This window comes from Urocitellus parryii, chromosome 11 (assembly GCF_045843805.1).
Source record: "Urocitellus parryii isolate mUroPar1 chromosome 11, mUroPar1.hap1, whole genome shotgun sequence".
In the NCBI taxonomy this organism is placed as follows: Eukaryota; Metazoa; Chordata; class Mammalia; order Rodentia; family Sciuridae; genus Urocitellus; species Urocitellus parryii.
The window spans coordinates 121,566,028-121,587,219 of record NC_135541.1 but is presented as its reverse complement, the minus strand read 5'-3'; the positions used below and the strand labels follow the sequence as shown (position 1 = coordinate 121,587,219).

General features: G+C 52.2%; 3 protein-coding genes across 9 annotated transcripts; 2 read left to right on the top strand and 1 right to left on the bottom strand.

Annotated features, from left to right (window-relative positions):
• The first annotated feature begins 5,386 nt into the window (after positions 1 to 5,386).
• Efna1 (ephrin A1) lies at positions 5,387 to 11,630 on the top strand. Its single transcript, XM_026404997.2, has 5 exons — positions 5,387 to 5,578; positions 8,964 to 9,259; positions 10,360 to 10,425; positions 10,584 to 10,634; positions 10,772 to 11,630. The coding sequence occupies exons 1-5, from the start codon at positions 5,487 to 5,489 to the stop codon at positions 10,882 to 10,884; spliced, it is 618 nt and encodes a 205-aa protein (XP_026260782.1). The 5' UTR covers positions 5,387 to 5,486; the 3' UTR covers positions 10,885 to 11,630.
• Positions 11,631 to 11,939: 309 nt separating this feature from the next.
• On the top strand, positions 11,940 to 14,839 carry Slc50a1 (solute carrier family 50 member 1). 7 transcript variants are annotated; one of them, XM_026404991.2, is made up of 6 exons: positions 11,940 to 12,015; positions 12,941 to 13,018; positions 13,157 to 13,280; positions 13,854 to 14,015; positions 14,269 to 14,388; positions 14,469 to 14,839. In XM_026404991.2, the coding sequence occupies exons 2-6, from the start codon at positions 12,957 to 12,959 to the stop codon at positions 14,568 to 14,570; spliced, it is 570 nt and encodes a 189-aa protein (XP_026260776.1). In that variant the 5' UTR covers positions 11,940 to 12,015; positions 12,941 to 12,956; the 3' UTR covers positions 14,571 to 14,839. The 7 variants fall into 7 exon arrangements, with proteins under 7 accessions (XP_026260776.1, XP_026260778.1, XP_026260777.1 ...); XM_026404993.2 differs by lacking the exon at positions 11,940 to 12,015 and adding an exon at positions 12,191 to 12,279; XM_026404992.2 differs by lacking the exon at positions 11,940 to 12,015 and adding an exon at positions 12,547 to 12,667.
• Positions 14,840 to 15,150: 311 nt separating this feature from the next.
• On the bottom strand, positions 15,151 to 15,902 carry Dpm3 (dolichyl-phosphate mannosyltransferase subunit 3, regulatory). The gene is made up of 2 exons (XM_026405054.2): positions 15,847 to 15,902; positions 15,151 to 15,719 (listed from the first exon to the last, which is right to left on the bottom strand). Exon 2 carries the CDS (start codon positions 15,712 to 15,714, stop codon positions 15,436 to 15,438), a length of 279 nt encoding a protein of 92 aa, XP_026260839.2. The 5' UTR covers positions 15,715 to 15,719; positions 15,847 to 15,902; the 3' UTR covers positions 15,151 to 15,435.
• Between the last annotated feature and the right edge of the window lie 5,290 nt (positions 15,903 to 21,192).

Here is a 21,192-nt window from a genome sequence, read left to right as displayed (position 1 = left end):
TGAGAGATGGAAAAACTGACTAACATACACACCAAGGGCATCTGTGGGAGTGCTAGAAATCATCCTCTGTCCTGTCTGGGCCCGAGTCCCCGCTCCTGCTCAGAGGGACGCAGCTCCTGCCTTTGCCCACCTCACAGTGTGTAGGAGTCTATAAAGATGAAATAGTATGTGATAAAATGTACAACTGAAAATACTGGGCCATCGTAAAACGTTACACAAGTGTAAGGGATTCCAAGCTGGCTGTAACACGGGTGTTAAACTATAACCTCTCCGAGATATTTACCATAAAAAAATCACAGAACCCTGAGAAAAGAATCGAGAAGTGTGCTTGCTCCTGAGACCGAGCGTCTATGAGGGATTTTCTTCCTTTGTGTTTTCCTGGTTTTCCGCACGGATCATGCGATTCTGTAATTACTATACCTAAATGTAACCCCTGGCTGGGGATGTAGAGCATTTGCCTTATATCCATGAGGTCCTGGGTTCAATCCCCAGCCCTGAAAAAAAAAAAAGTAAATAAATAAAGTAATGCTTCTGAAATACATCTCTAACTCTTGTGCTCTTGTACTGTGTTATCATAAAAGATTACAGACAGAGCCAGACATAATGGGGCATGCCTGTAATCCTTGTGACTCAGGAGGCTGAGACAGGAGGATCCCAAGTTGGAGGTCAGCCTGAGCAACTTAGCATGACCCTGTCTCAAAACAAAATTTAAAAAAGGATTGGGGCCAGGCGCCATGGCACATGCCTATAATCCCAGAGACTCAGGAGGCTGAGGCAGGAAGATCAAGAATTCAAAGCCAGCCTCAGCCATAGGGAGGCACTAAGCAACTCGGTGAGACCCTGTCTCTAAATAAAATACAAAATAAGGCTCAGTGGTCGAGAGCCCCTGAGTTCAACCCCCAGTACCCACCCCCCCCAAAAAAAAAAAGGGTTGGGGATATTGTTCAGTGGTAAAGTATCCCTGGTTTCAATCCCCAGTACAGAAAAAAAGAAGGAAGACCAGGAGGAGGAGGAAAGAGAAGAAGGAAGAAGGAAGGAGGTTTAGCAGTGCACTAGGGGTGAAGGTCCTCCTGTCTACCCCTCACCCAGTGATTCCATGATGGAGCTCCAAAGCTGGGGAGATGGCTGGAGGGATTTCTCCCACTAATAACAGGAAGGGATTCCAGCCTGCTGCTCCTTTTTTGTTCATCTTCTGGGCCTCAGACATTGTAGGAGAAGCCTTTCTCATGAGCCTCAAGGTTGGCCCTGACATCCCTAAGCAACAGCTCTTCTGAGCTTCTTGTCCTCCTCAGCTCCAGACCCTCATCTCCAGATGGATGCCCTCTGGGCACCTTCCTCAGGAAGCTCCACTGGCCCCTCAAATGCATCATGTCTGTGGCACACAGTCTTCCCTGCTCCCCAAAAGTCATGCACCCCTGCTAACAGAAACCAGGTGTCTACAGGGAACCAAGCAGGTTTGTGATTGCAAAAGGAGGCCTTTGCGGCAGCCCCGGTCACAGGCACTGAGACACTTGAGCCAGTTCTGTTCCTTGAGGCTGGGAAGATTTACTTTCCACTTATTTTTGGGTGCTGGGGATAAAACCCAGGGCCTTGCACAGGCTAAGCATGAATTCCACCACTTAGCAACACCCCCAGCCAAAATTTTCCTACCCGATAAGAGAGAACCTTGAAAAGAAGAAAAAAGGAGGAGGAGGAGAGCTGCAGAACTTGTCCTCCCACCCCTTCTTTCTGGGGCCCCTGTAGCTTACAGGTGGTTCTCAGGCTGGCTGCCGCAGCCACATTGGAGTCAGGGACACATTACTAATAAAGTGAGAAGTGTGCACTTATTTATTTATTTATTCAGGCACTGGAGGTTGAACCCAGAGTGCTCTACCACTGAGCTACATCCCCAGCCCCTTATGTTTTTTTTTTTGTTGTTGTTTTAATATTGAAATGGGGTCTCACTGAGTTGCCCAGCCTGGCCTCCGATAGTGAGCCTCCTGCCTCGGCCTTTGGCGTACACAGAGATTATAGGTGTGCGCCACCTCCACTGCCTGGAAAACATGCACTTTATTTTTCAAAATGACCCGAGGGATTGGACAGAGGCAGATCCAGTCTAGGGCCCGCCCCTCCCGCTGCTGCCTCACCCCATTACCCAGAGATGCCCTCTGGGGCTGAGCCAGGGAAGACGCGCCCCAAGGCCCTGAGGCCCTGGCCTTCCCCATGCCAAACCACAGGGCACAGAGCAAAGCACTAGCAATCAAGCCGTGGTGGTGGTGCCTGTTCCAGACTGGAAACGCTGCCTGCAGGCGGGCATTGAACCCACAGGTGGGCAGCCCCTCCCTGGAGGTGGGGGCAAGCCCTCCCCCAGGGCTTCAGAGGCTTAACCCTGCCCCTCAGGAATTCCCAGGAAGGACTCACGGAGGGAATTTCCCAGACAGACACACAGACAGACTAAAGTTCTAGACACTGAGCACAGATGTTTGCCTGGGGTTGGCGGTGCTGGGAGCCAACGCAGGCACACAACTTTTCAGGGAGAAGTAGCCCAAAGCAAAAATCAAGACCAGACCCGCCTAGTCAAGCCAGGGGCTGGAGTGAAGAGGGGCCCAGAGTTGGTCCCTGCGTTCCAAGACCCTTAGGTTGCCTCTGAATTGCACAGTGCCTGCAACCCTCCTCTCCGTCCACCAGGCGTCGCCGCGGTTCCAAGAGGGGACGGGGCCGGGAGAAAGTGTGTGGTTGGGGTCGGAGCCTGGCATTTAGCAAGTTTGTCTTGCCGGGAGCTTGTCGATTTCCCCTACTTCCCGAATTCGGGAAAGCATATGCCAAAACTGATCGCGGACTCCCCTGGAGTGGCATTTTTATCTTAGATTCACCCGTGCACTTTGGGTGCCCACCGCAATGCCTGGTGTCTCCGAGTGTTCCATTTATTTCCGATGAACAACACAAACACATGGACAGAGGAGTGACAGGTCATGGACTAAAGTGAGAATGCTGGGAAAGCGCCAAATCAGGGAAGGAGGTCTCCGCGACCTGCTTGTGACCTGGATTTCCCCACCACCTCCTCTCCACCGAGACGCAGGCGGGGCGGAGCGGACGTGGTCCCGCCAGGCTGGGCCCAGCGAGCTCGAACCTGCTGTACCCAAGCCGAGGAGCGCAGGACCCCACACGTACTCGCTCGGTGCGTCCGCAAAAAAGGGAATTCGACCCAAAGCCATCTCCTCTAGGGGACAGTCTTGGGTCACCCTCTCTAAAGAGTATCACTGTCCACTGCCCTATAACCCCTGTACTGGTGTCTCTTCAGAGCAACATTTAACACCTTGACTCCACAGTGAGTGACCTCACTCATTCCACAAACGTTTGTTGCCCACCTACTGTATATGCTGCGTGCTGTGCTAGGCGCTACTAATACAGTGAACAAAACAAAATCCCTGCTCTTATGGGACACGTGGGCTGGTTAGGATGGGGTACTCTCACTGGGGACACGCGGGAGGCCGACACCCAGGTGAGCAAAAAGCGCGTGAGGTGCCGCCCTGGGGCCTGTTGGAGGACAGACTTCGGCCCGGGAGGGTGGGGTCGGCCGCGCCTCGGATCGACGTGAGGCTTGGGCACGTAGCCTCCGGCAGGTGTGCGTAGGGGTGAGGGTGAGGTGAGGGTGAGGGCGATGACCCTGACCCATCGCGGGGTTACTTGGCCTCCGCACCTCGTTGGCTCACGGTAGATATTTATCGTAAGTGCAGCGAGTCGGACCTCCTGCGGCTTCACCCCGGGGCGGCGGAGAGGAGGCTGGCGGGAGCCCTTCTCGGCTCCAGACTCCTCCCCCGCGGGGTCAGCGCGGGACTTGCCGCGGCGTCCAGGCCCCGCGTAATTACAGGGGCTGTCGCCAGGCCTGGCCGTAAAAGACTAGGATGAAACAGCCTGGGAACCAAGGAAGCTGGGCCCGAACGGCCAGGGGCCCGGGGTCAGCGGCTTCCCCTGCTACGCAGCCGCAAGAAAGAGCCGGTTAGGGACGCAGACACACGCCACCACCCCGGTTGCGCACACAGGCACACAACTACACACATAAACCACCAAGCCTGCAGACACACAGCACTCAGCTCTCCAGCTCCAGGCACACACTCGAGCCTAATCAAACACCTGCCCACCCTCTCCACCCCAGGAGGCGACACCCGCCTGCCAACCCCTCTCCAGACGGCTGGAGATCCCGCCTGGGAGTACAGCCCCGAGAGGCGAATTCCAGTGGGTTTGTTTACATGGCACGGGGGAGGGAGCCAGAGCCGGGTACTTGAGCTGGGTTCTGGGGCCCGACTGACTGGGAGACCAGCTCAGATGGAGCCGAATCCAGCTACACAGCCCCGGGACGCTGCGCAAACACATCCCTGTCCCCCACCTCGCCCCACCCCCTCTGCACGCCCAAACACGTTTCCCCTGGTCTTCACACACTGTTCACAAACATTAGCATGCGTATGTCAAAGAGTTTCACATGCTTCCACACACGCGGCTGTGATATTAGTCACAAATGCTTTCACACTTGCGCGCCATCACACGTATTTACACACGCCAGATGTACATGTGTTGGTTAGTTTGTCACCCTTCAAGCCCAGATTTTCACAGTCCATATTCAAGAGCCCATTCGCACGATACACACATGTGATGTCACACACACGGTGGCCTTTGGCTCATCTAAAAACAACAACGGACACCCTCCCGGGTCCTGGGTCCCGCGTGTCCTTAGGGCGCACCGGCACTAGTGGACAGAGGATCCCTTAGCTCTGGCCGCACACGTTACACACTTGATCACACACAGCGTCGCACTTTATTCCCGGCATCCAGGCGATGACACAATCTCTTGAACAAAGACAACATTGACAAACCCAACAAAAACAAACAGCCGCGTGTGTGTGGGGAGGGGCAGCCAAGCGCAGAGTCCGGGAATGGTGGGGGGGAGGGGGCAGGAGGAGAGTGTGGGAACTCGGGCGCCGAAGACTGGGTTTGTGAGCCTCGGAAAGGTGTGGGCAGATCCACAACCTCGCGCCCTGCAGGATCTGCACCAAGCGCTGAAGCCGGGTCCTGCACCCGAGCCTTCGCAAAGCCGCACGTGAGAGTTTGTTCCTTTCCGCAGCAGGAGACGGCGCCCAGTTCCACAAAGCCCACAAAGCTTCAGGCAGACCCCCAAGTGAGCAACTCGCAGCTCTGGGGTGATCTCTGGGAGCAGAAGAGCGCTCTCCCCTCCCTCCGCCACCCGGGGCCTCCTCCCCAAGCTGCCCTCCCCCCCAAGCTGCCCTCCCCTCCTCCACCACCTCCCCAGCCCCCAAGCCTCGGGGCAGCCGCGCGCCGGGCGGGGCGGGGGCGGGGCGGGGTGTCGGGCGGCGCCGGCCCAAAAGGCGGAGTCGCCAGGCGAAGGGGCCAGAGCTGTGAGCGCTGTGCTCAGTTCGCCGCGGAGAAAACCAGCGTGAACCCAGACCCCAAGGAGCCCCTCGTTCCCGCCCGGCCTGGCCAGGCCCCGCGCTATGGAGTTCCTCTGGGCCCCTGTCTTGGGTCTGTGCTGCAGTCTGGCCGCTGCTGACCGCTACACCGTCTTCTGGAACAGTTCAAATCCCAAGTAAGCCCCGAGTCTCCCGCTGGCAGCCTGGACGCCGGCACTGCCCCTCCCCAGGGTAACTGTCCTGGCCAGCCGCTGACCTGAGCCTAGGGGAGGCAACCCCGGGCGGGAGGAATTCTGTAGCTTTTCTTCCCCTTCACTTTCCCCTCTAGCTGGGAGCACCCCACCCCGGGCAGGAACCTGTCGGTGTCTGCTTGTACTGTGCTAGTTCTGCCCTTCCCTTCCTGCCCTCTGGCACCCTTGTCACTCTGAAGTGAGGGACCCGGTATAGACCGACCCCCCTGGCCTCCTGGGATCGTATTCTAAGCCCCCCAAGCATGGAATCTGTGTCCTCCTTGTGTGCCACTTGGGCATCTGTCCATACTGACAGGTACCTGATGTGACATCAAAAGGGAGCACAGTGCTCAATGAGACTAACCCTGAAAGGGCCCCTGAGAAGGAACCCCAGCCTCAGGTATTAGGCATTCATTCTGTATTTAAGATGACTCTGAGAAGCCTCCCATTCAGGGGTCTTTTGGGATGGCATAAGGGAGGCACATGCTGTGCATGGGTACATTGAGGGAGTCACCCAGTTTTGAGGGTTCAGATAATCCTACTGAAGAGAGAGGTCATGGGAAAGAGTCAGAAGGACTGGAAGGGTTTAAAGGGTTACAAAGGGCTTTGGCTAGGAAGGAGTTAATTTCTCCTGGGCAGGTTTAGGGCTGTGAGGCAAATGGTACTGGGAGGAAGACACTCTGTCTGACCCTTTGTTCTTGCCCTTGAGTTGTCTGAACAACATTTGAAGGAAAACAGGAGAGGAGGGTAGGGCAGAGCAGGGAGCAGAGGGCCTGGCAGCTGGGGGTGGTGAAAACACCACTCAGCTCAGCCACCCTGAGCCCTAGCAGGCCTGCCTCCCTGTCCCCTTAAAGAAAAGATACTGTGCCAGGTTCCTCTGGACCTGTGGCATTGGGTTGGGGGCAGTACCCTCCTGGCCATGCTGTGCCACTGCAGCCCATCCAGTCCCTCCTGCTCCGCACTCCTGGTTGTTTGTCCTTTGCCTCCTTGACCCAATCTTTTCCTAGTAGTGAGAGAGCAAAGTCCCTGTTTATGCCCATGCCAGGTGTTGGCTGAAGGAGGAGGAGGGGACAGGAAGCCATGAGTAGGGAGGGGGAGACTCTGGCCTTTTCCGTTCCCAAGCTCCCAGGTTTCCTCTCTTTCAGGAAGGAGCCTCTTCCTTGCCCCCCTCCCCGCCTGCCCTCCCGACGCCGACGTGGCCCCCTTTCCCAGATGGAGAGCAAGAGTCAAGTGAGGGCTAAGTAGAGGAGATGGTGCCCCATCAAGCACAGTTTCTGCCCTGCCCCTCTGACCACACACACACAGCCATACCCAGGACTAGACAGGAGCCAGTCTACAGTGGAGTCCATTGGCAACCAAGCTGGGCCCAGCTCGGGGGCAGAGATGAGGTGGCAATGTGCTGGGCGGGTGTGAGGCTGGCATGGTGACTCAGGGCACTGGGCACTGGCCCCAGTGGTGCCAAGGGGCAGGTGTCCCGCCTGTTCAGACCAGCTGGTCAGTCCCCTTTACCTGGAGGCCAGTGCTCAGGGCAAGCCTGGGATATGGGGGGCTGGGGGCTCTCCATGCTCAACAAGGTAAATTTTCACAGGTTCCCCTGAGTGCTGGGGCGGGTGGATGAGGAGTGAGTCAGTGCCCGTCACGGGAATGGGGGAAAGACGCCAGGCCCAGAGCTGAAATACCTGTTCCGAAATGGCTTCTATGTTTATCTCTCCAGAGAGGAATTTTAAAAGCCTCCCTCTGCTCCTCTCTCTCTCTCTCTCTCTTCCTGGGGTGGGGGAGGGGCCCTAGTAAGCTAGTTCCAGCAAAGGCAAGCTGCAGAACCAGGCCCTTAGGGGTCATGCAGACTGGGCAATGGAGGCCCAATTCTGAGGCCTCTTGACCTAACTCCTCCCCTGCCCTCCTGCCCTCTTGCTACTCTTACCCAGGGCTTGGGTTTGAGTCCAGATGGCAGCCAGCTCTGCTGTCTGTCTGGCTGTACTTAGGGGAATTCAGAGAAACTGACCAGTTTGTGTGTGGGGAGATTTCCCCCTGCTAGGACCCCACCCAGGATGGAGCCAGGTGTCTGGAGCTGGGGGGTGTGAGGAGGCAGTATGACTGGAGCCTGTGGGTCTTTGGGGGAAGGGAACAGCTCCACTTGGGGAGGAGCGGAGAAAACAGGCAGCCTCGGGTCTGAGAACAGCCTTTCATCAGAGTGAGGTAGTAGGCAGCTTTTGGAGGTAAACAGACAGGGAGTTTGGGGGTGCTCTCAGAGAGGAGGACCTGGGCACAAATTTGAGTAGCAAGAAAGGGAGATTGGAGTGACTTGGTGAAAATGATTTAATTTAAAGGATTAGGGGCATTATCTATGGGTCTGGGTCTAGTCTAGGGGTTGAGGGAAGGAGCAAACTTGGCAGACTCAGTGGGTTGGGCCGGGGGTGGGGTGGAGGGATGAGAGAAGCATGAGGGGCTCAGCATGAGCATGATAAAGAGAAGGGATTATTTGGGTCCTGATTACAGAATGGCCCCAGTAGGTTTCACAGATTGAGATCTACTAGCATTTAAAGGGGCAACTGGAGCAGGATGTGCTGACACACATGTGATCCTAGCAACTGGGGAGGCTGAGGCAGGAGGATTGCTAGCTCCAGGCCAGCCTCAGCAAGTTAGCAAGACCCTGTCTCAAAATTAAAAGGATTGGTAAGGGGCTGGGGATGTGGCTCAAGTGGTGGCGCGCTTGCCTAGCATGCATGAGGCACTGGGTTCGATTCTCAGCACCACATAAAAATAAAATAAAGATATCGTGTCCACCTAAAACTAAAAAATAAATATAAAAAAATAAATAAAATCATTGGTGATGTAGTTCAATGGCAAACTACATTCAACCCCCAGTACTGGGGGGTGGGGAAGCAACTGGTAGAATAAATTTGGGGGTATATTTATGGGTAGAGAAAAGAATAATGAAAGAGCTACAGAAATATTTAGAAGCCCATCATTGGGCAAATACTTGGGTTACTGAATGCTTTTGTATCTGAAACACTAAGTGGAAGACTATTAGGAGATGATGGTGTTGGGGGCACGTTTGGAGATAGTAGAGAAATGAGATCAAGATCTGTAAATATGGGCTAGGGATATAGCTCGGTTGGCAGAGTGCCTGCCTGGCATGCACAAGGCCCTGGGTTCAATCCCTAGCACCACCAAAAAAAAAAAAAGATCCATAAATATTGTGAGTTGATATTTTAGAAAAATCTTTGGGTCTGGAGTGAAATGTTAGGGGTCATGAAAACAGTCTAAGGCTCAAGGCTTGGGCCTGGCTTCTGAATGACCATTTGCTTCCTCCCACTCTGCACATGCTCAGGTTCCAGGATGAGGACTACACAGTACACGTGCAGCTGAATGACTACGTGGACATTATCTGTCCCCATTATGAGGATGACTCTGTGGCAGAGGCTGCCATGGAGCGGTACACCCTGTACCTGGTGGAGCATCAGGAATATGGGATATGCCAGCCCCAACCCAAGGACAGGATCCGTTGGCGGTGCAACCAGCCCAAGGCCAAACATGGCCCTGAGAAGCTGTCTGAAAAGATTCAGCCCTTCACATCTTTGCCCTTGAGCCAGGAATTCAAGGAGGGACACAACTATTACTACTTCTGTGAGTGCATGGGAGTCAGGCACATGGGTGCACCTACTGGGGGCACAGTGGCATAAAGCATATGCTTGGTGGGGCTGGGGTTGTGGCTCTGTGGTAGAGCTCTTGTCCACATGGGTTTGTTTCTCAGCACCACATATAAATAAATAAATTAAGGTCCATCAACAACTTAAAAAAATATTTTAAAAACAAAGCATATGCTTGGGGACATGCTTAGTGGAGAGTCAAATAACACAGGACCCCTTCTAAGCCTGAATTCTATTTTCATTTACTCATTCATATCACAAATGTGGAGAGAGCTTCTGTGTAGCAGGCACTCTCTTTGGCACTATAGGCACAGATATAAAGAAAACATTTCAGAATCTCTGCTCTCAAGGAAGTTGGGAAGGAACACCCATAGTCAACAGACCCTAAGAACAGGGTGATATGGTAGGCATGAGCACAGGAACATTGGGAAAATGGCCTGTGCACCTGCCAGGCTAGGGGGAACAGAAAAGGATGATGAGGAAAATGACTCCAGAGCTTAGGACAAGCAGAAGAGTTTGCTAGGCACAGACACATGTGCAAAGCAAGCATGACCTCTTCAGGAACCTCATGGAGTAGGAGGCACAAGGGAAGTGGAGAAAGATGAGTGTGGAGCGTCGACAGGACAGATTGTGGGAATATAAGCAGTGTGGAGGAGTTTACCGTGAAGGCAAGGAGAGCCGCTTGTTGTTGATAAGAATCACAAGGACAGCTTTGTGCAGAACAGATTCAGGGATCACTGTGTAGGTGGGCCCTTAGCAGGGGTGGTAGAAAATAGCCCAGGTAAAGAGAAATGTATTATGAAGGCCTCACCCAACTTCAGGCTTAGAGGAGTGAAGGATGGAATATATGGAGGGGACCATGTCCTTGTCTGTGTCCTTCTCATCACCACTGCCAAAGCTGGGAGATTATACTAACCACTGGGTGGGAAGTGGGCAAAAGGTAAGGAGGATAAAATCAAAAGTAGAGGGCAAAGAGGAATTAGAGTGAGCAGGGAGCCAGGAAGCAGGACCAGACACTCTAGATTAACTTCTTCTTCAAACATTCTTTCCTTAATTCCCTATGGGTTTATCTTGCAGCTGTACCCATCAACCCCGTAGAAAACCACTGCCTGAAGTTGAAGGTGACAGTCAACAGCAAAATCAGTGAGTGCCTGACCCATGGGCCCCCTCCCTCCATCTCTATGCTGGGCTGGGTCTAGTGATGTGGGATAGTAAGGAGGTCCCACTGCCGGGCCACCCTGCACTCACACCCCTCCACTTGCCTAGTACAATCCTGATCTACTTCTACTCTTGCCTTCTAGCTCATAGTCCTCAGGCTCATGCCAATCCACAGGAGAAGAGACTTCCAGCAGGTAGGTGGCTCCAACTGGTTCTGGGGCATAGGATGTGGCTTCTTTGCCAGTCAAGGGCTGGGGAGACCCTATTGGGCTGAGGACCAGTACAAATAGGGGCCACTTATCTTGAGGGCATTTTCCATCTCACCTTGCAGATGATCCAGAAGTGCGTGTTCTACACAGCATTGGTCATAGTGCTGCCCCCCGCCTCTTCCCTCTTGCCTGGACTGTGCTGCTCCTGCCACTTCTACTTCTGCAAACCCAGTGAAGATGTGTGCCACACCTGGCTTAAGGATTGGAATTGGGCCAAGGAGCCAAGGACAGGCACACCTCACCTGTCCTGGGGCCTGTCTCACAGCTCCAGCCCTGGGAACCACTCCCACCACAAGCATAGGCTGCCACCCAGCAGCCTCAAAACGGGTCAGTATTAAGGGTTTCAGCCCAAAAGAAGTCAACCAGCCTGACAGCGCCATCCCCCCACTTCAGAGGGATGAAGAAAGAAGTGGGGACTGTCCTTTCCCTGCCATTCCTGCCTTTAAGCCAAAGAAACAAACTTTGCAGAGATGGCCCCTGATGAGGGTCCAACAGGAACAAAGCTGGAAGGGGCCTGAGGCCATGTAATGGACAATGAGCTTGGCAAAGATGCCCCTCCCTGAGAGAGCCAGGATGCCCAGATGAACTGACTGAAGGAAAAACGAGACAGTTTCCTACAGGGGGCCAGGTACAGGAGAGGCAACATGCTTGGGCTGACCAGCATCTCCCAGAAGACTTCTGTCTGTGGGGCTGCCACAGAGAGGTTTGTAGCCAGGCACTGCGCCCTCCCCCAGTATTGGGTCACACTACCTGGAGCTGTGCCAGCAGGGAGGCTGTGCCAACCTGTTCTTAGTGTAACTTAAAGGGCAGGGCCCACGTGTACAGTATCTGTATGTAAACTTTTTGTGTCTGCTGATTTCTACAACTGGATTTTTTTTATACAATGCTCTTTGTTTCAAAATAAAGCATTGTGTTGGTTTTTTTGGACGTTCTTTTCTGCCCCTCCACGTTGACTTGTAACCACAGCGTCCCTGCAGCACCATGCTCTGTTCAACATACATCAGAAGCAATCCGATTTGAAATTCTCTCAAAGGTACACACCCCTTATCAGGCCAGAAGGGTGCGGAGACCAGAGTGCTCCCCTGAGCAGTCTCTCGGGTTCCACTCGGCACCCCATTCTGGAAGTTCTTCCGGTCCAACCTCTACCCCACTCCCACCCCCTCGCACAGGACTTGGCATACCATTCAGGTACTCAAGCTGTCTGGATGAGTCAGGGAAGCTGATGCCAGCTGAGGCATGCGCCCCGCCTCACAGCTCCAGGACAGCAGTGGGAAGGCTGGGAAGGACACTTCTCAGCAGCAAGCAGGTTGGGCCAGGGGTCAGTGACAGGGGCATGCGTGGGCTGGGCAGGCCAGTTAATCGACCTTGTGGCTGAAGAGGGAGGGGGACGTCTGACGAAGAAAGGCGGTCTTTCCTGGCAATCCCTGCACGTCGGGGGGGGGGCGACGAGGGGCTCCGGTAACCGGGAGACCCACACTCTGGGCCACCCGCGACCCTGATTGGAGCTCTGGGTGGGAGGCAGGCGGAAGCCCGCTGCCGGGGCTCCGGAGTTCCACCACACCTCGAGCACGTGAGGCTGGGGTCCAGGCGCTCCGACGTGGGCGGCCGTGTGGGGGACAAACTCGCGAGCCCTCGGAGGGGATCCGCCGGGACCGCGAGGGAGACCTCCGCACCCGGCCTCCGGGCGGCGCAGCCCAGGCGGGCGGCGCGCGAGGGCGGGGTGCGAGTTCCGGCGCGGCGCGCGCGCCGTGCGTGGGGCTCGGCCGGTTTCCGGGGGACGGCCGCGCGCGGGGGCGGGGCCGGAGCGTGTGGGGCGGGGCTCCGGCGTCGCCCGCTACCCGCGGAGCCTGCTGGCGCCGGGCGCCGGGCGCCGGGCGCGGGATCCGACTCCGGCAGCATGGGGCCCGGCGGCGCGGCCGACACGCTCCTTTCCGGAGCTTGCGTGCTCTTCACCCTCGGCATGTTCTCCACCGGCCTGTGAGAGCGCGGCCGGGCCGGACTGGGGCAGGACCAGGAAGTCAGGAAAGGAGAGAGTGGGCAGGGACGTGGCCGTAGCCGGGGCTGCGTCCGGAACTCGGGGTCAATGTGGAATCCGGTTGAGGGGACCGGGGTGCAAGGGCGAGGCTGTTCGCAAGCCTGAGGGAGGGGCGGCCTGCGGGCCTTGGGGAGGGTCGTGAGTACTGGGCATCTCCCACCCACCCTTCATCCCTCCCTTCGGGACCCCCTTACAGCTCGGACCTCAGACACATGCAGATGACCCGGAGCGTGGACAGCGTCCAGTTCCTGCCCTTTCTCACCACGGATATCAAGTGAGAGGGGCGACGGCTGCTTTGGGAAAGGCTGTCTTGAGGCAGACGGGGGAAGGGCCGGAGGACGCGGAAGAAGCCCCAGGGGACACCCTTCTACACTCAACCCAGTGGGCCGTATCCCTCCCCTCCGCCCTGCAGCAACCTGAGCTGGCTGAGTTACGGGGTCTTGAAGGGAGACGGGACCCTCATCGTGGTCAACGCCGTAGGTGCTGTGCTTCAGACCCTGTATATCTTGGTGTATCTTCACTTCAGCCCTCAGAAGGTAGAAAGCCCTCCCTGGGACCCACCTTCCTGGTGCACGCCCTGCCTTGCTGGCAGTGCAAACACTACTTCCTAGAAGACTATAACAGGTTGGCACTGCCACCTTTTCCTAGAAGGTCCTCCTTCCAGCCTTGCAGTTCTTCCATGAAGCTAGTCTTCCTGGACTCACACATTGCCCCCCAATCTGGCAGGGCTGGTAGTGCTGCCCTGAGCTTCCATCCAACAGGCTGTGAAAGGGCTTCTGTCTCTTGAGAGCTCCTTCAGGGCCAGTGCCTGAGAATGAGATGGTGAGCTCATCTTCCCCAATCACACAAGCATTTATTAAGCTCCTACTGTGTGTGCCAAGCTCGCAGAAAAAGATACCTTCCCTTCCCTAGAAGGAGTGTTGTGTGGATAAGACATCTCCTTCAAGTCACTGATGGGAGACAGGCTGTGACAAGCGTAATACTAGAGGTTGCAACAAAGATTACTTTCCCCACTGGAGTATGGGAGAGGGCAGGATGAAGTCATTCCAACAGGGAAGTCAGAGTGCTCCCACACATTTGGAAATAAGACTCCTCTTTTTCACCTGCAGTGTGCTGTGCTCCTACAGACTGCAACCCTGCTGGGGGTCCTTCTCATGGGTTATGGCTACTTTTGGCTCCTGGTGCCTGACCAGGAGGCCCAGCTGCAACAGCTGGGCCTCTTCTGCAGTGTCTTCACCATCAGCATGTACCTCTCACCACTGGCTGATTTGGTGAGTGGGGGTGTCCAGGAGGTAGGATAGATAAGGACCAGGCTCCCATAGCCAGAGACTGTGGCTATACTCCAGAGGAAAGGAAGATCCAACCCTGGAAAGAGTCAAGGCAGTAGAAGGGGGAGTGGGAGAGGCAGGAGAGGACTGGTGACATCAGGAAAGGTGTTTGACCTTTTTCCTGAGGAAATTCTTGGACAAGATGGGAGCTTGACTATATACCTAGACCAGGAGTGTCTTTCATCCTTTCCCACAGGCCAAAGTTATTCGCACTAAATCAACCCAGTGTCTCTCCTTCTCACTCACCATTGCCACCCTCCTTACCTCCTCCTCCTGGTCCCTCTATGGGTTTCGACTCAAAGATCCTTACATCATGGTAAGCAGAATACGGAGGGGGTGACAAGTTTGTACAGTGAAAAACTGGCTCCCCGCCTCATAGCAGCCCTTTGATTTCAGGTGCCCAACCTTCCAGGAATCCTTACCAGCTTTATCCGCCTCTGGCTTTTCTGGAAGTACCCCCAGAAGCAAGACAGAAACTATCGACTCCTGCAAACCTGAGGCAGTTCACCTGACCACTGGGCACCTTAATGCCAACCTGATACCAAAGCGCGCTCCTTGTTTTGGCTGGTCCTGGAGACCAGTTCATGGGTGCAGTACATTGTGGGAAAGAGGACTTTGAGATTAGAGGGATCAAAGAAAGAGCTTTACTTAGATCAGGTGGGACCTAAGAGATGAAATCACTTCTTTTTTTAAGAGATTATCTTTTGTAATTATGAAGGTTGGGGTTTTATCTTTAGAATGTGCCTTAAAATAAACTGTTCCTCACCCCTGCCCATCATGGCTTATTCTTTATTCATGATTTTAAACCTGTCTAGTTTGGTGGAGGGTAGACCCAGTTATCTCAGGCTGGTAAGTTTGGCTCAGAAAAAGTATCTGGAAGAAGCAAGAGGTTGGAAAGACCCAGGAAGGCCTTAAAAACCAAAGCTTGGAAGTTATAAAGAATGGAAGTTAGGCTTAAGATGTGTTTCCTGTTAAAGAGACCAGGAAAATAACATTTATATTTGGAGAGTTCTTGAGAAGGGGTTTTGCCTTTTTTTTTTTTTTTTTTTAATTTGTAGATGGACACAATGCCTTTATTTATTTATTTATTTTTACGTGGAGCTGAGGATAGCAAGCGCTCTACCACTGAGCTACAACCCAGCTCTGGGTTTTGCCTCTTTTTGAGCAAAACTGGGGAACACCAACCAGATGCAAAAGTAAAGGCTGAGATGGCCTCAGGAAAGGCATCTTCTCACGACCACTGGTATACAGCATCCGCAATTCCCATTCTGCATACTCAAACTAAACAAGAGTTAAAAAATAAATTTGGTCTTTAATGGGGAATGTGAGGGAGGGTTGTCCAGGCGGGAATGGGGTTAGAGTGTTAGAAGCGTAGCCCCCTGCGGGCTAAATCAGCTCGGGCCTCCTGAATCTGGCTCTGCAGCTCACGGGCGGCATCCTCGCAGTCGTGAAAAGTGGCCACGCGATACCCCACAGTGCCCAGAGCATAGCAGCCTGCGGACACCAGCAAGTAGGCGGGCAATGGCCACAAGACTTCCCGGCAGGGCGAGGGCAGGTCCAGGCCCAGAGCTCCCATGGTCAGGGCCGCCCAAGCCGAGCCCAGGAGCGCCAATACCCAAAGCCATTGAGCTAGTTTCGTCATGGTCACTGCGGAAAAAGAAATCAAAGTTGGGGGTCTCTTCCGACCCGCAAAATGCCCTACATTCGAGACCCATTTCCCCCTTGCTCCCACGGTCTTCGCCTTCCCCACTAAGCCCTGAATCTTCAACCTTACCTCTCGCCTTCGTCCAGCTGTCCGTGCGGTCCCGGCCGCCATCAGCTTCCGGGAGTCCTCCGCAGCTCCGCCCCGTCACCGCGCGGCCTGCTGGGAGCTGTAGTTCTCAGGGCAGCGCCCGGTGGGTTCCAGGCAGCGCTCGGAGCTAGACGAGGTTTCCTAGCAGTTTCTGCTCCGCAAACCATAGGCTGGGTTCCTGGAACTGCTTCCCTATGCCGGGATTCAGCTCCAGCTGGCGTGGGGCTTGTAGAAAGACTGAGCTCACCCCTAAACGTTGCAACAAGGTGGGAATATAATATGATCCCCAGGGCATTCATTCATTCACTGAAGCATTTCTTGAGCGCCATGATAGACTGGAGATTTAAAAAAAAAAAAAAAAAAAAAAGCCAAGAAGATGGAGCTGGTACTCTATAATGGTAGAGTTTTTGTTGTTATTTTGTTTTGTTACCAGGGATTGAATCAGGTGTGCTTAACCACTGAGCGCATCCCCACCTTTTATTTTTTATTTTGAGACAATTTCTCACCAAGTTGCTTAGTGCCTAAATTGCAGGTTTAGGGCTGGGCTTGAACTTGTGATCCTCCTGCCTCAGCCTCCCGGATCGCTGAGATTACAGGCGTGCCCCATAGCACCAGGAGGTGATAGAGTTCTTGCCTAGCGTGCACAAAGCTCTGGGTTCTGTTCTCAGAACCAAAACACACACACACAGACACAAACACGCACACACACAAAGTGCCAAGAGGCTTGAGGAGGTGGGGAGAGGGAAGAGGGGAAGGAGTCAGGAAAGCCCTGAATTGATAACTAGCCATGATGTCTTGAGGTAAGTATTATATATATTATAATACTTTAGGTAAGTATAATATATTAGGTAAGTATTATATATTATAGCTTGGTGGGAATGGTTTTTAAAAGAAACGCACAGGGGCTGGGGTTGTGGCTCAGTGGTAGAAAGCTCACCTAGCACACGTGAGGCACTGGGTTCAAACCTCAGCACCTCATAAAAATGAAATAAAGATATTATGTCCACCTACAACTAAAAAATAAATATTAAAAGAAAAAGAAATGCACAGGTGAAGCCAGAGGGAGAAGGACTCCAGGAGTTATGTCCTTTAAAAATCGAAGGAAAAGGGCTTGGGTTGTGGCCTAGCACGTGCAAGGCCCTGGGTTCCACCCTCAACACCACATAAACATAAATAAACAAAATAAAGATATTGTGTACAACTAAAAAATATCTAAAGAAAATAGAAAAATTGCAGAGGAATTATCTGATATCTTTGATCTTTAAGGTATTAAAAAAAAAAAAGTGTGGGCTCACACGAGTTTGGCAGAGCCAGGCGCAGAGGCACAGCCTGTAATCCCTGAGGCTGAGGCAGGAGGATCAGGAGTTCAAAGCCAGCCTCAGGAAAAGCAAGCGGGGCACTAAGTAACATAGTGAGACCCTGTCTCTAAATAAAATGCAAAATAGGGCTGGGGTGTGACTTCAGTGGTTGAGTTCCCCAGTGCCAAAAGGGCGGGGGTGGGGGGGGGGTAGGCATGGTGGTGCATGCCTATAGTCTCAGCATCTCTGGGGGCTGAGGCAGGAGGATCATAAGTTAAACACCATTCTCGGCAACTGTGCAAGGCCCTAACCAACTCAGTGAGATCTTGTTTCTAAAAAAAAAAAAAAAAAAAAGGCTGGGAATGTGCCTTGTGGTTAAGCAACCCTGGATTCATCCCCAGTACCAAAAATAATATGATAACATAAAAGGGCTGGGGATGTGGCTCAGTGGTTAAATGCCCCTGGGTTCAATCCCTGGTAACAAAATAAAATAAGTGATGCAGCTCAGTGATGGAACAATTGCTTAGCATGTGTAAGGCCCTGGGTTCAATCCTAGGGGGGTAAAAGATAATAAGTTAAATGATTATAATAATAATCAGAAGTAGTAAATAAACATCTGAGCAGCTATTATGTGTCATGCCCTGTGCAACAGTGTCATGTTTAATTTTCACAACATGCTGCAGTCGGTATTTTCACATCCCCATGTATGAGCAAGGAGACACAGAAAAGATAAAATGCAAGTAAATTGCCCAAGGTCAAACAGATAGTAAGAAGCCATCCAACTCAGAGGTATATTCTGGGCAAAAGCACTCTGCTGTGTTGCTGGTACAGAAGTGGTCAGACAGGGATCATGGTAACAGCGAGCATTCACCGATTGATTTCTAGGTGCCAGACACTGTGGTGAGTGCTGTAAGTGCATATCTCATCCAATCTTCACAGCAACCATATGAAATAGGTACTATTATTATTTCTGTTTAACAAATGAGGAAACTGAGGTGCAGCCCAGACAATCTGACTTCAAAACCTGCTTACTTTACCACTACAATATACCATCTCCCTCTCCAGGTCTATGAAACAGAATAAAGAGGGAAGAAATTGATAAGCATCTATACCAACTTAGCAGGATAGAGGTGGCATCTTGAGTGAGGAAAGACAGATTCTGAAACCTCATATCTTATATTAAGATACTCAGTGCATTAAAAATATATTAATATCATGCTCCCATCTGATCTAGTTTGGATCTGAAATGACGCCCCCAAAGGATTATATGTTGAAAGCTTGGTCCCCAGTGCAGCAATGTTCAGAGGTGGGGATTATGGGGAATGATTGGATCATGAAGACACTGACCTCATCAATATACTAGTGCATTGATGAGTCAAAGCTGAATGGACTACTGGGAGGTGGGACCTAACTGAAGGGAGTGGGTCCTTGCTGGTGTGTCCTTAGGAACTATATCTTGTCCCTGGCCCCTTTATTCTCCCTCCCTCTGCTTCATGCTGCCATGAGGTGAGAAGCTTTCCTCCTCTATGCATTTCTGTCCTGAAGTTCTGCCTCATTTCAAGCCCAAATCAATGGAACCAGCCAACCATGGATTGAAACCTCTGAAACTGTGACCCAAAATAAATCTTTCCTCCTTTTTTTTTTTTTCTTAATTTTGAGTCGGGGTCTCACTAATTTCTCAATTGGCTTTGACTTACAGTCCTCCTACCTCAGCCTCCTGAGTCACTAGGATTACAGGCATCTTGGCACTTGGCTAAATTTTTCCTCCTCTAAATTATCTTTGTCAGATATTTATCTTATCACAGTAACAAAAACCTAACATACTGCCAAGATGCCAACACACATACACACAGAGCTAGGGGTGTAACTCAGTGGTAGGCAACTTGCCCAGCATACGTAAGGCCCTGGGTTCAATCTCCAGACAGACAGACACACACACACACACAGTGGAGCCCTACATATGCTACAAGAAAATGTGTGCATATTTCCCTAACAATCAGCTCAAGCATCATGTCTGCTAAGTAGCCTCCTTGGGCCTTGGTCCTGTCTTGGGGGTTGGTTACCACTCCGTCCTCTGTGCTCCCACTGAGTCTCTTCTATAGATGGCAGTAACCATGTTGAACTACAAGAGATTTGTTTCCCTGCCCAGGACCATCCTGTCTCTAGAACCAAGCACAGGGTGGGAAACTCAGTAGGGTTTCTATAAATGCAGAGAAGGACAGGTTAGCATTTGATGTTTCCCAGAGAAACTGACCCAGCTTCCCTGGTCCCTTGGTCCCTGGTCCCCTACTCCAAAGGTTCCAGTCTACCACACTCAGGGTCTTTGGCCATAGAAAGCACTGGGCAAAAGCCAGAAAATTCTTAAGGTCCAACTCCTTTCTCCTCAAACCTTTTGCAGATCATCACCCTTCTGCCACAGCAGGACGAAGAACAGGTGATGGCCACAGGGTATGGGAAACAGGGTAGCTGGGGGTAAAAAATTGGGCTTTTGGAGCCCAGTGGTCCTGGGGATGGATCTTGGTTTCTTCCTTTATTTATCTGAGTGACCTGGGGCAAGTAATTTTAGCTTTTTGGACCTCACTTTTCACAGCTGTACAATACAACCAATAATTGATCCTCTCTGGGTGTGGCAATACATGCCTATAATCCCAGCAACTCAAGAAGCTGAGGCAGGAGGAACACAAGTTCAAGGTCAGCCTCAGCAACTTAGCAAGACCCTGTCTCAAAATAAATAAAAAGGACTGGGGGTATTGTTTAATGGTAAAATTCAATCTAGTACCCAAAACAAAAGCAAACAAAAGACAACCCAATGTGATTTAGGTAGGGTGCCTAAAACAATGTGTGATATTTGGGAGGCATGAGTGTGTATTAGCTACACTTGTTGGTATGTACACTTGCCACCAGTTACGGTCTCAGGGCTGAGGATGCACTTTAGCCCTGCCCTGGCTCCCCCTCTTACCATCATTCACAAACTGAGTGAGCTAAGTTACTTCTGCAGCTGGCCACGCTAGTAATTGTTGACATTTTCTGTTCTTTTTTTAGGGTGGGGATACTGGGGATTAAACCTAGGGGTGCTTTATTACTGAGCTCCACCCCCAGCCATTTTTATTTTTTTATTTTGAGACAAGGTCTTGCTAAGTTTCTTAAGGCCTTGCTACATTGCTGAAGCTGGCCTCAAACTTGCAATCTTCCTGCCTCAGCCTCCTGAATCACTGGACATTTTCTGCTATGACTACCTTTGGTTAGAGAGGGAGACAAATTCCAAACCCAAGAGCCCCCATAAAAGATGGAGAAATATGCAAAACTAAATAGGTCCCAGAGGAGGGGAGCTTGACTGTCTGGGGAGAGGTTTTAAAGGGGCCCAGAAACTTGAGCTGATTCTAGAAAGATGAGTAACCATTTCCAGTTGAAGAGGAAGCAAGGGAGGCCAAGGAAACAGTCTGAATAAAGGCACAGAGGCATAAAAGTCTGTGGTGAGTAATCCTTTGTGACCATCTCTGGGACAAAGAATACTTCATGAGGTTGGGGGAGAGGTGGCAGGAGATAAAACTGGGAAAGCTGGCCAGGGCCAGGTGATTAAAGACCCCTTAAATGTACTTGCATTGGGGGTGAAGGGTTGGTGCCTCAGGTCAGTGGTCCCACCCCATGGTCCCCATATGTGCCTGTACATCATGTCAGGCAGTAGGACTTGGTAACCACAGTTGCCAAGGTGATTACTAGGACCTTGGGGAGGGTTTCAGGTGGTCAGGTTACAGTTGAGTCTATCTCTGCCCTTAGGACACCCATAGTTTCATAGCAGCAACAGGACAAACACACATATAATCAACAAAAACACATACTTAGGAAATTACAGATGGCTCTAAGGGAAAATGGGAGATGAGAGACTGTGCACTGATTGGAGAAGGGCTGGTGAGTCAGGGCTCCTAGATAAGGTAACCCAGAGCAGACAGAGGAAGGAAAAGATGACAGCCTAGGGGAAGAGGGACCCAGAAACAGGCTTGAGCAATCTAGAGGAGCATCTGGCTCCTTC

Excerpts from the sequence above, each read along its gene's own strand:
- Efna1 (XM_026404997.2), top strand. The coding sequence starts at position 5,487 with ATGGAGTTCCTCTGGGCCCCTGTCTTGGGTCTGTGCTGCAGTCTGGCC. Across the intron at positions 5,579-8,963 it reads TGGAACAGTTCAAATCCCAA|GTTCCAGGATGAGGACTACA; the intron begins GTAAGCCCCGAG and ends GCACATGCTCAG. Across the intron at positions 9,260-10,359 it reads ACACAACTATTACTACTTCT|CTGTACCCATCAACCCCGTA; the intron begins GTGAGTGCATGG and ends TTTATCTTGCAG.
- Slc50a1 (XM_026404987.2), top strand. The coding sequence starts at position 12,607 with ATGGGGCCCGGCGGCGCGGCCGACACGCTCCTTTCCGGAGCTTGCGTG. Across the intron at positions 13,281-13,853 it reads TTCACTTCAGCCCTCAGAAG|TGTGCTGTGCTCCTACAGAC; the intron begins GTAGAAAGCCCT and ends TTTCACCTGCAG. Across the intron at positions 14,389-14,468 it reads TCAAAGATCCTTACATCATG|GTGCCCAACCTTCCAGGAAT; the intron begins GTAAGCAGAATA and ends CTTTGATTTCAG.
- Dpm3 (XM_026405054.2), bottom strand. The coding sequence starts at position 15,714 with ATGACGAAACTAGCTCAATGGCTTTGGGTATTGGCGCTCCTGGGCTCG.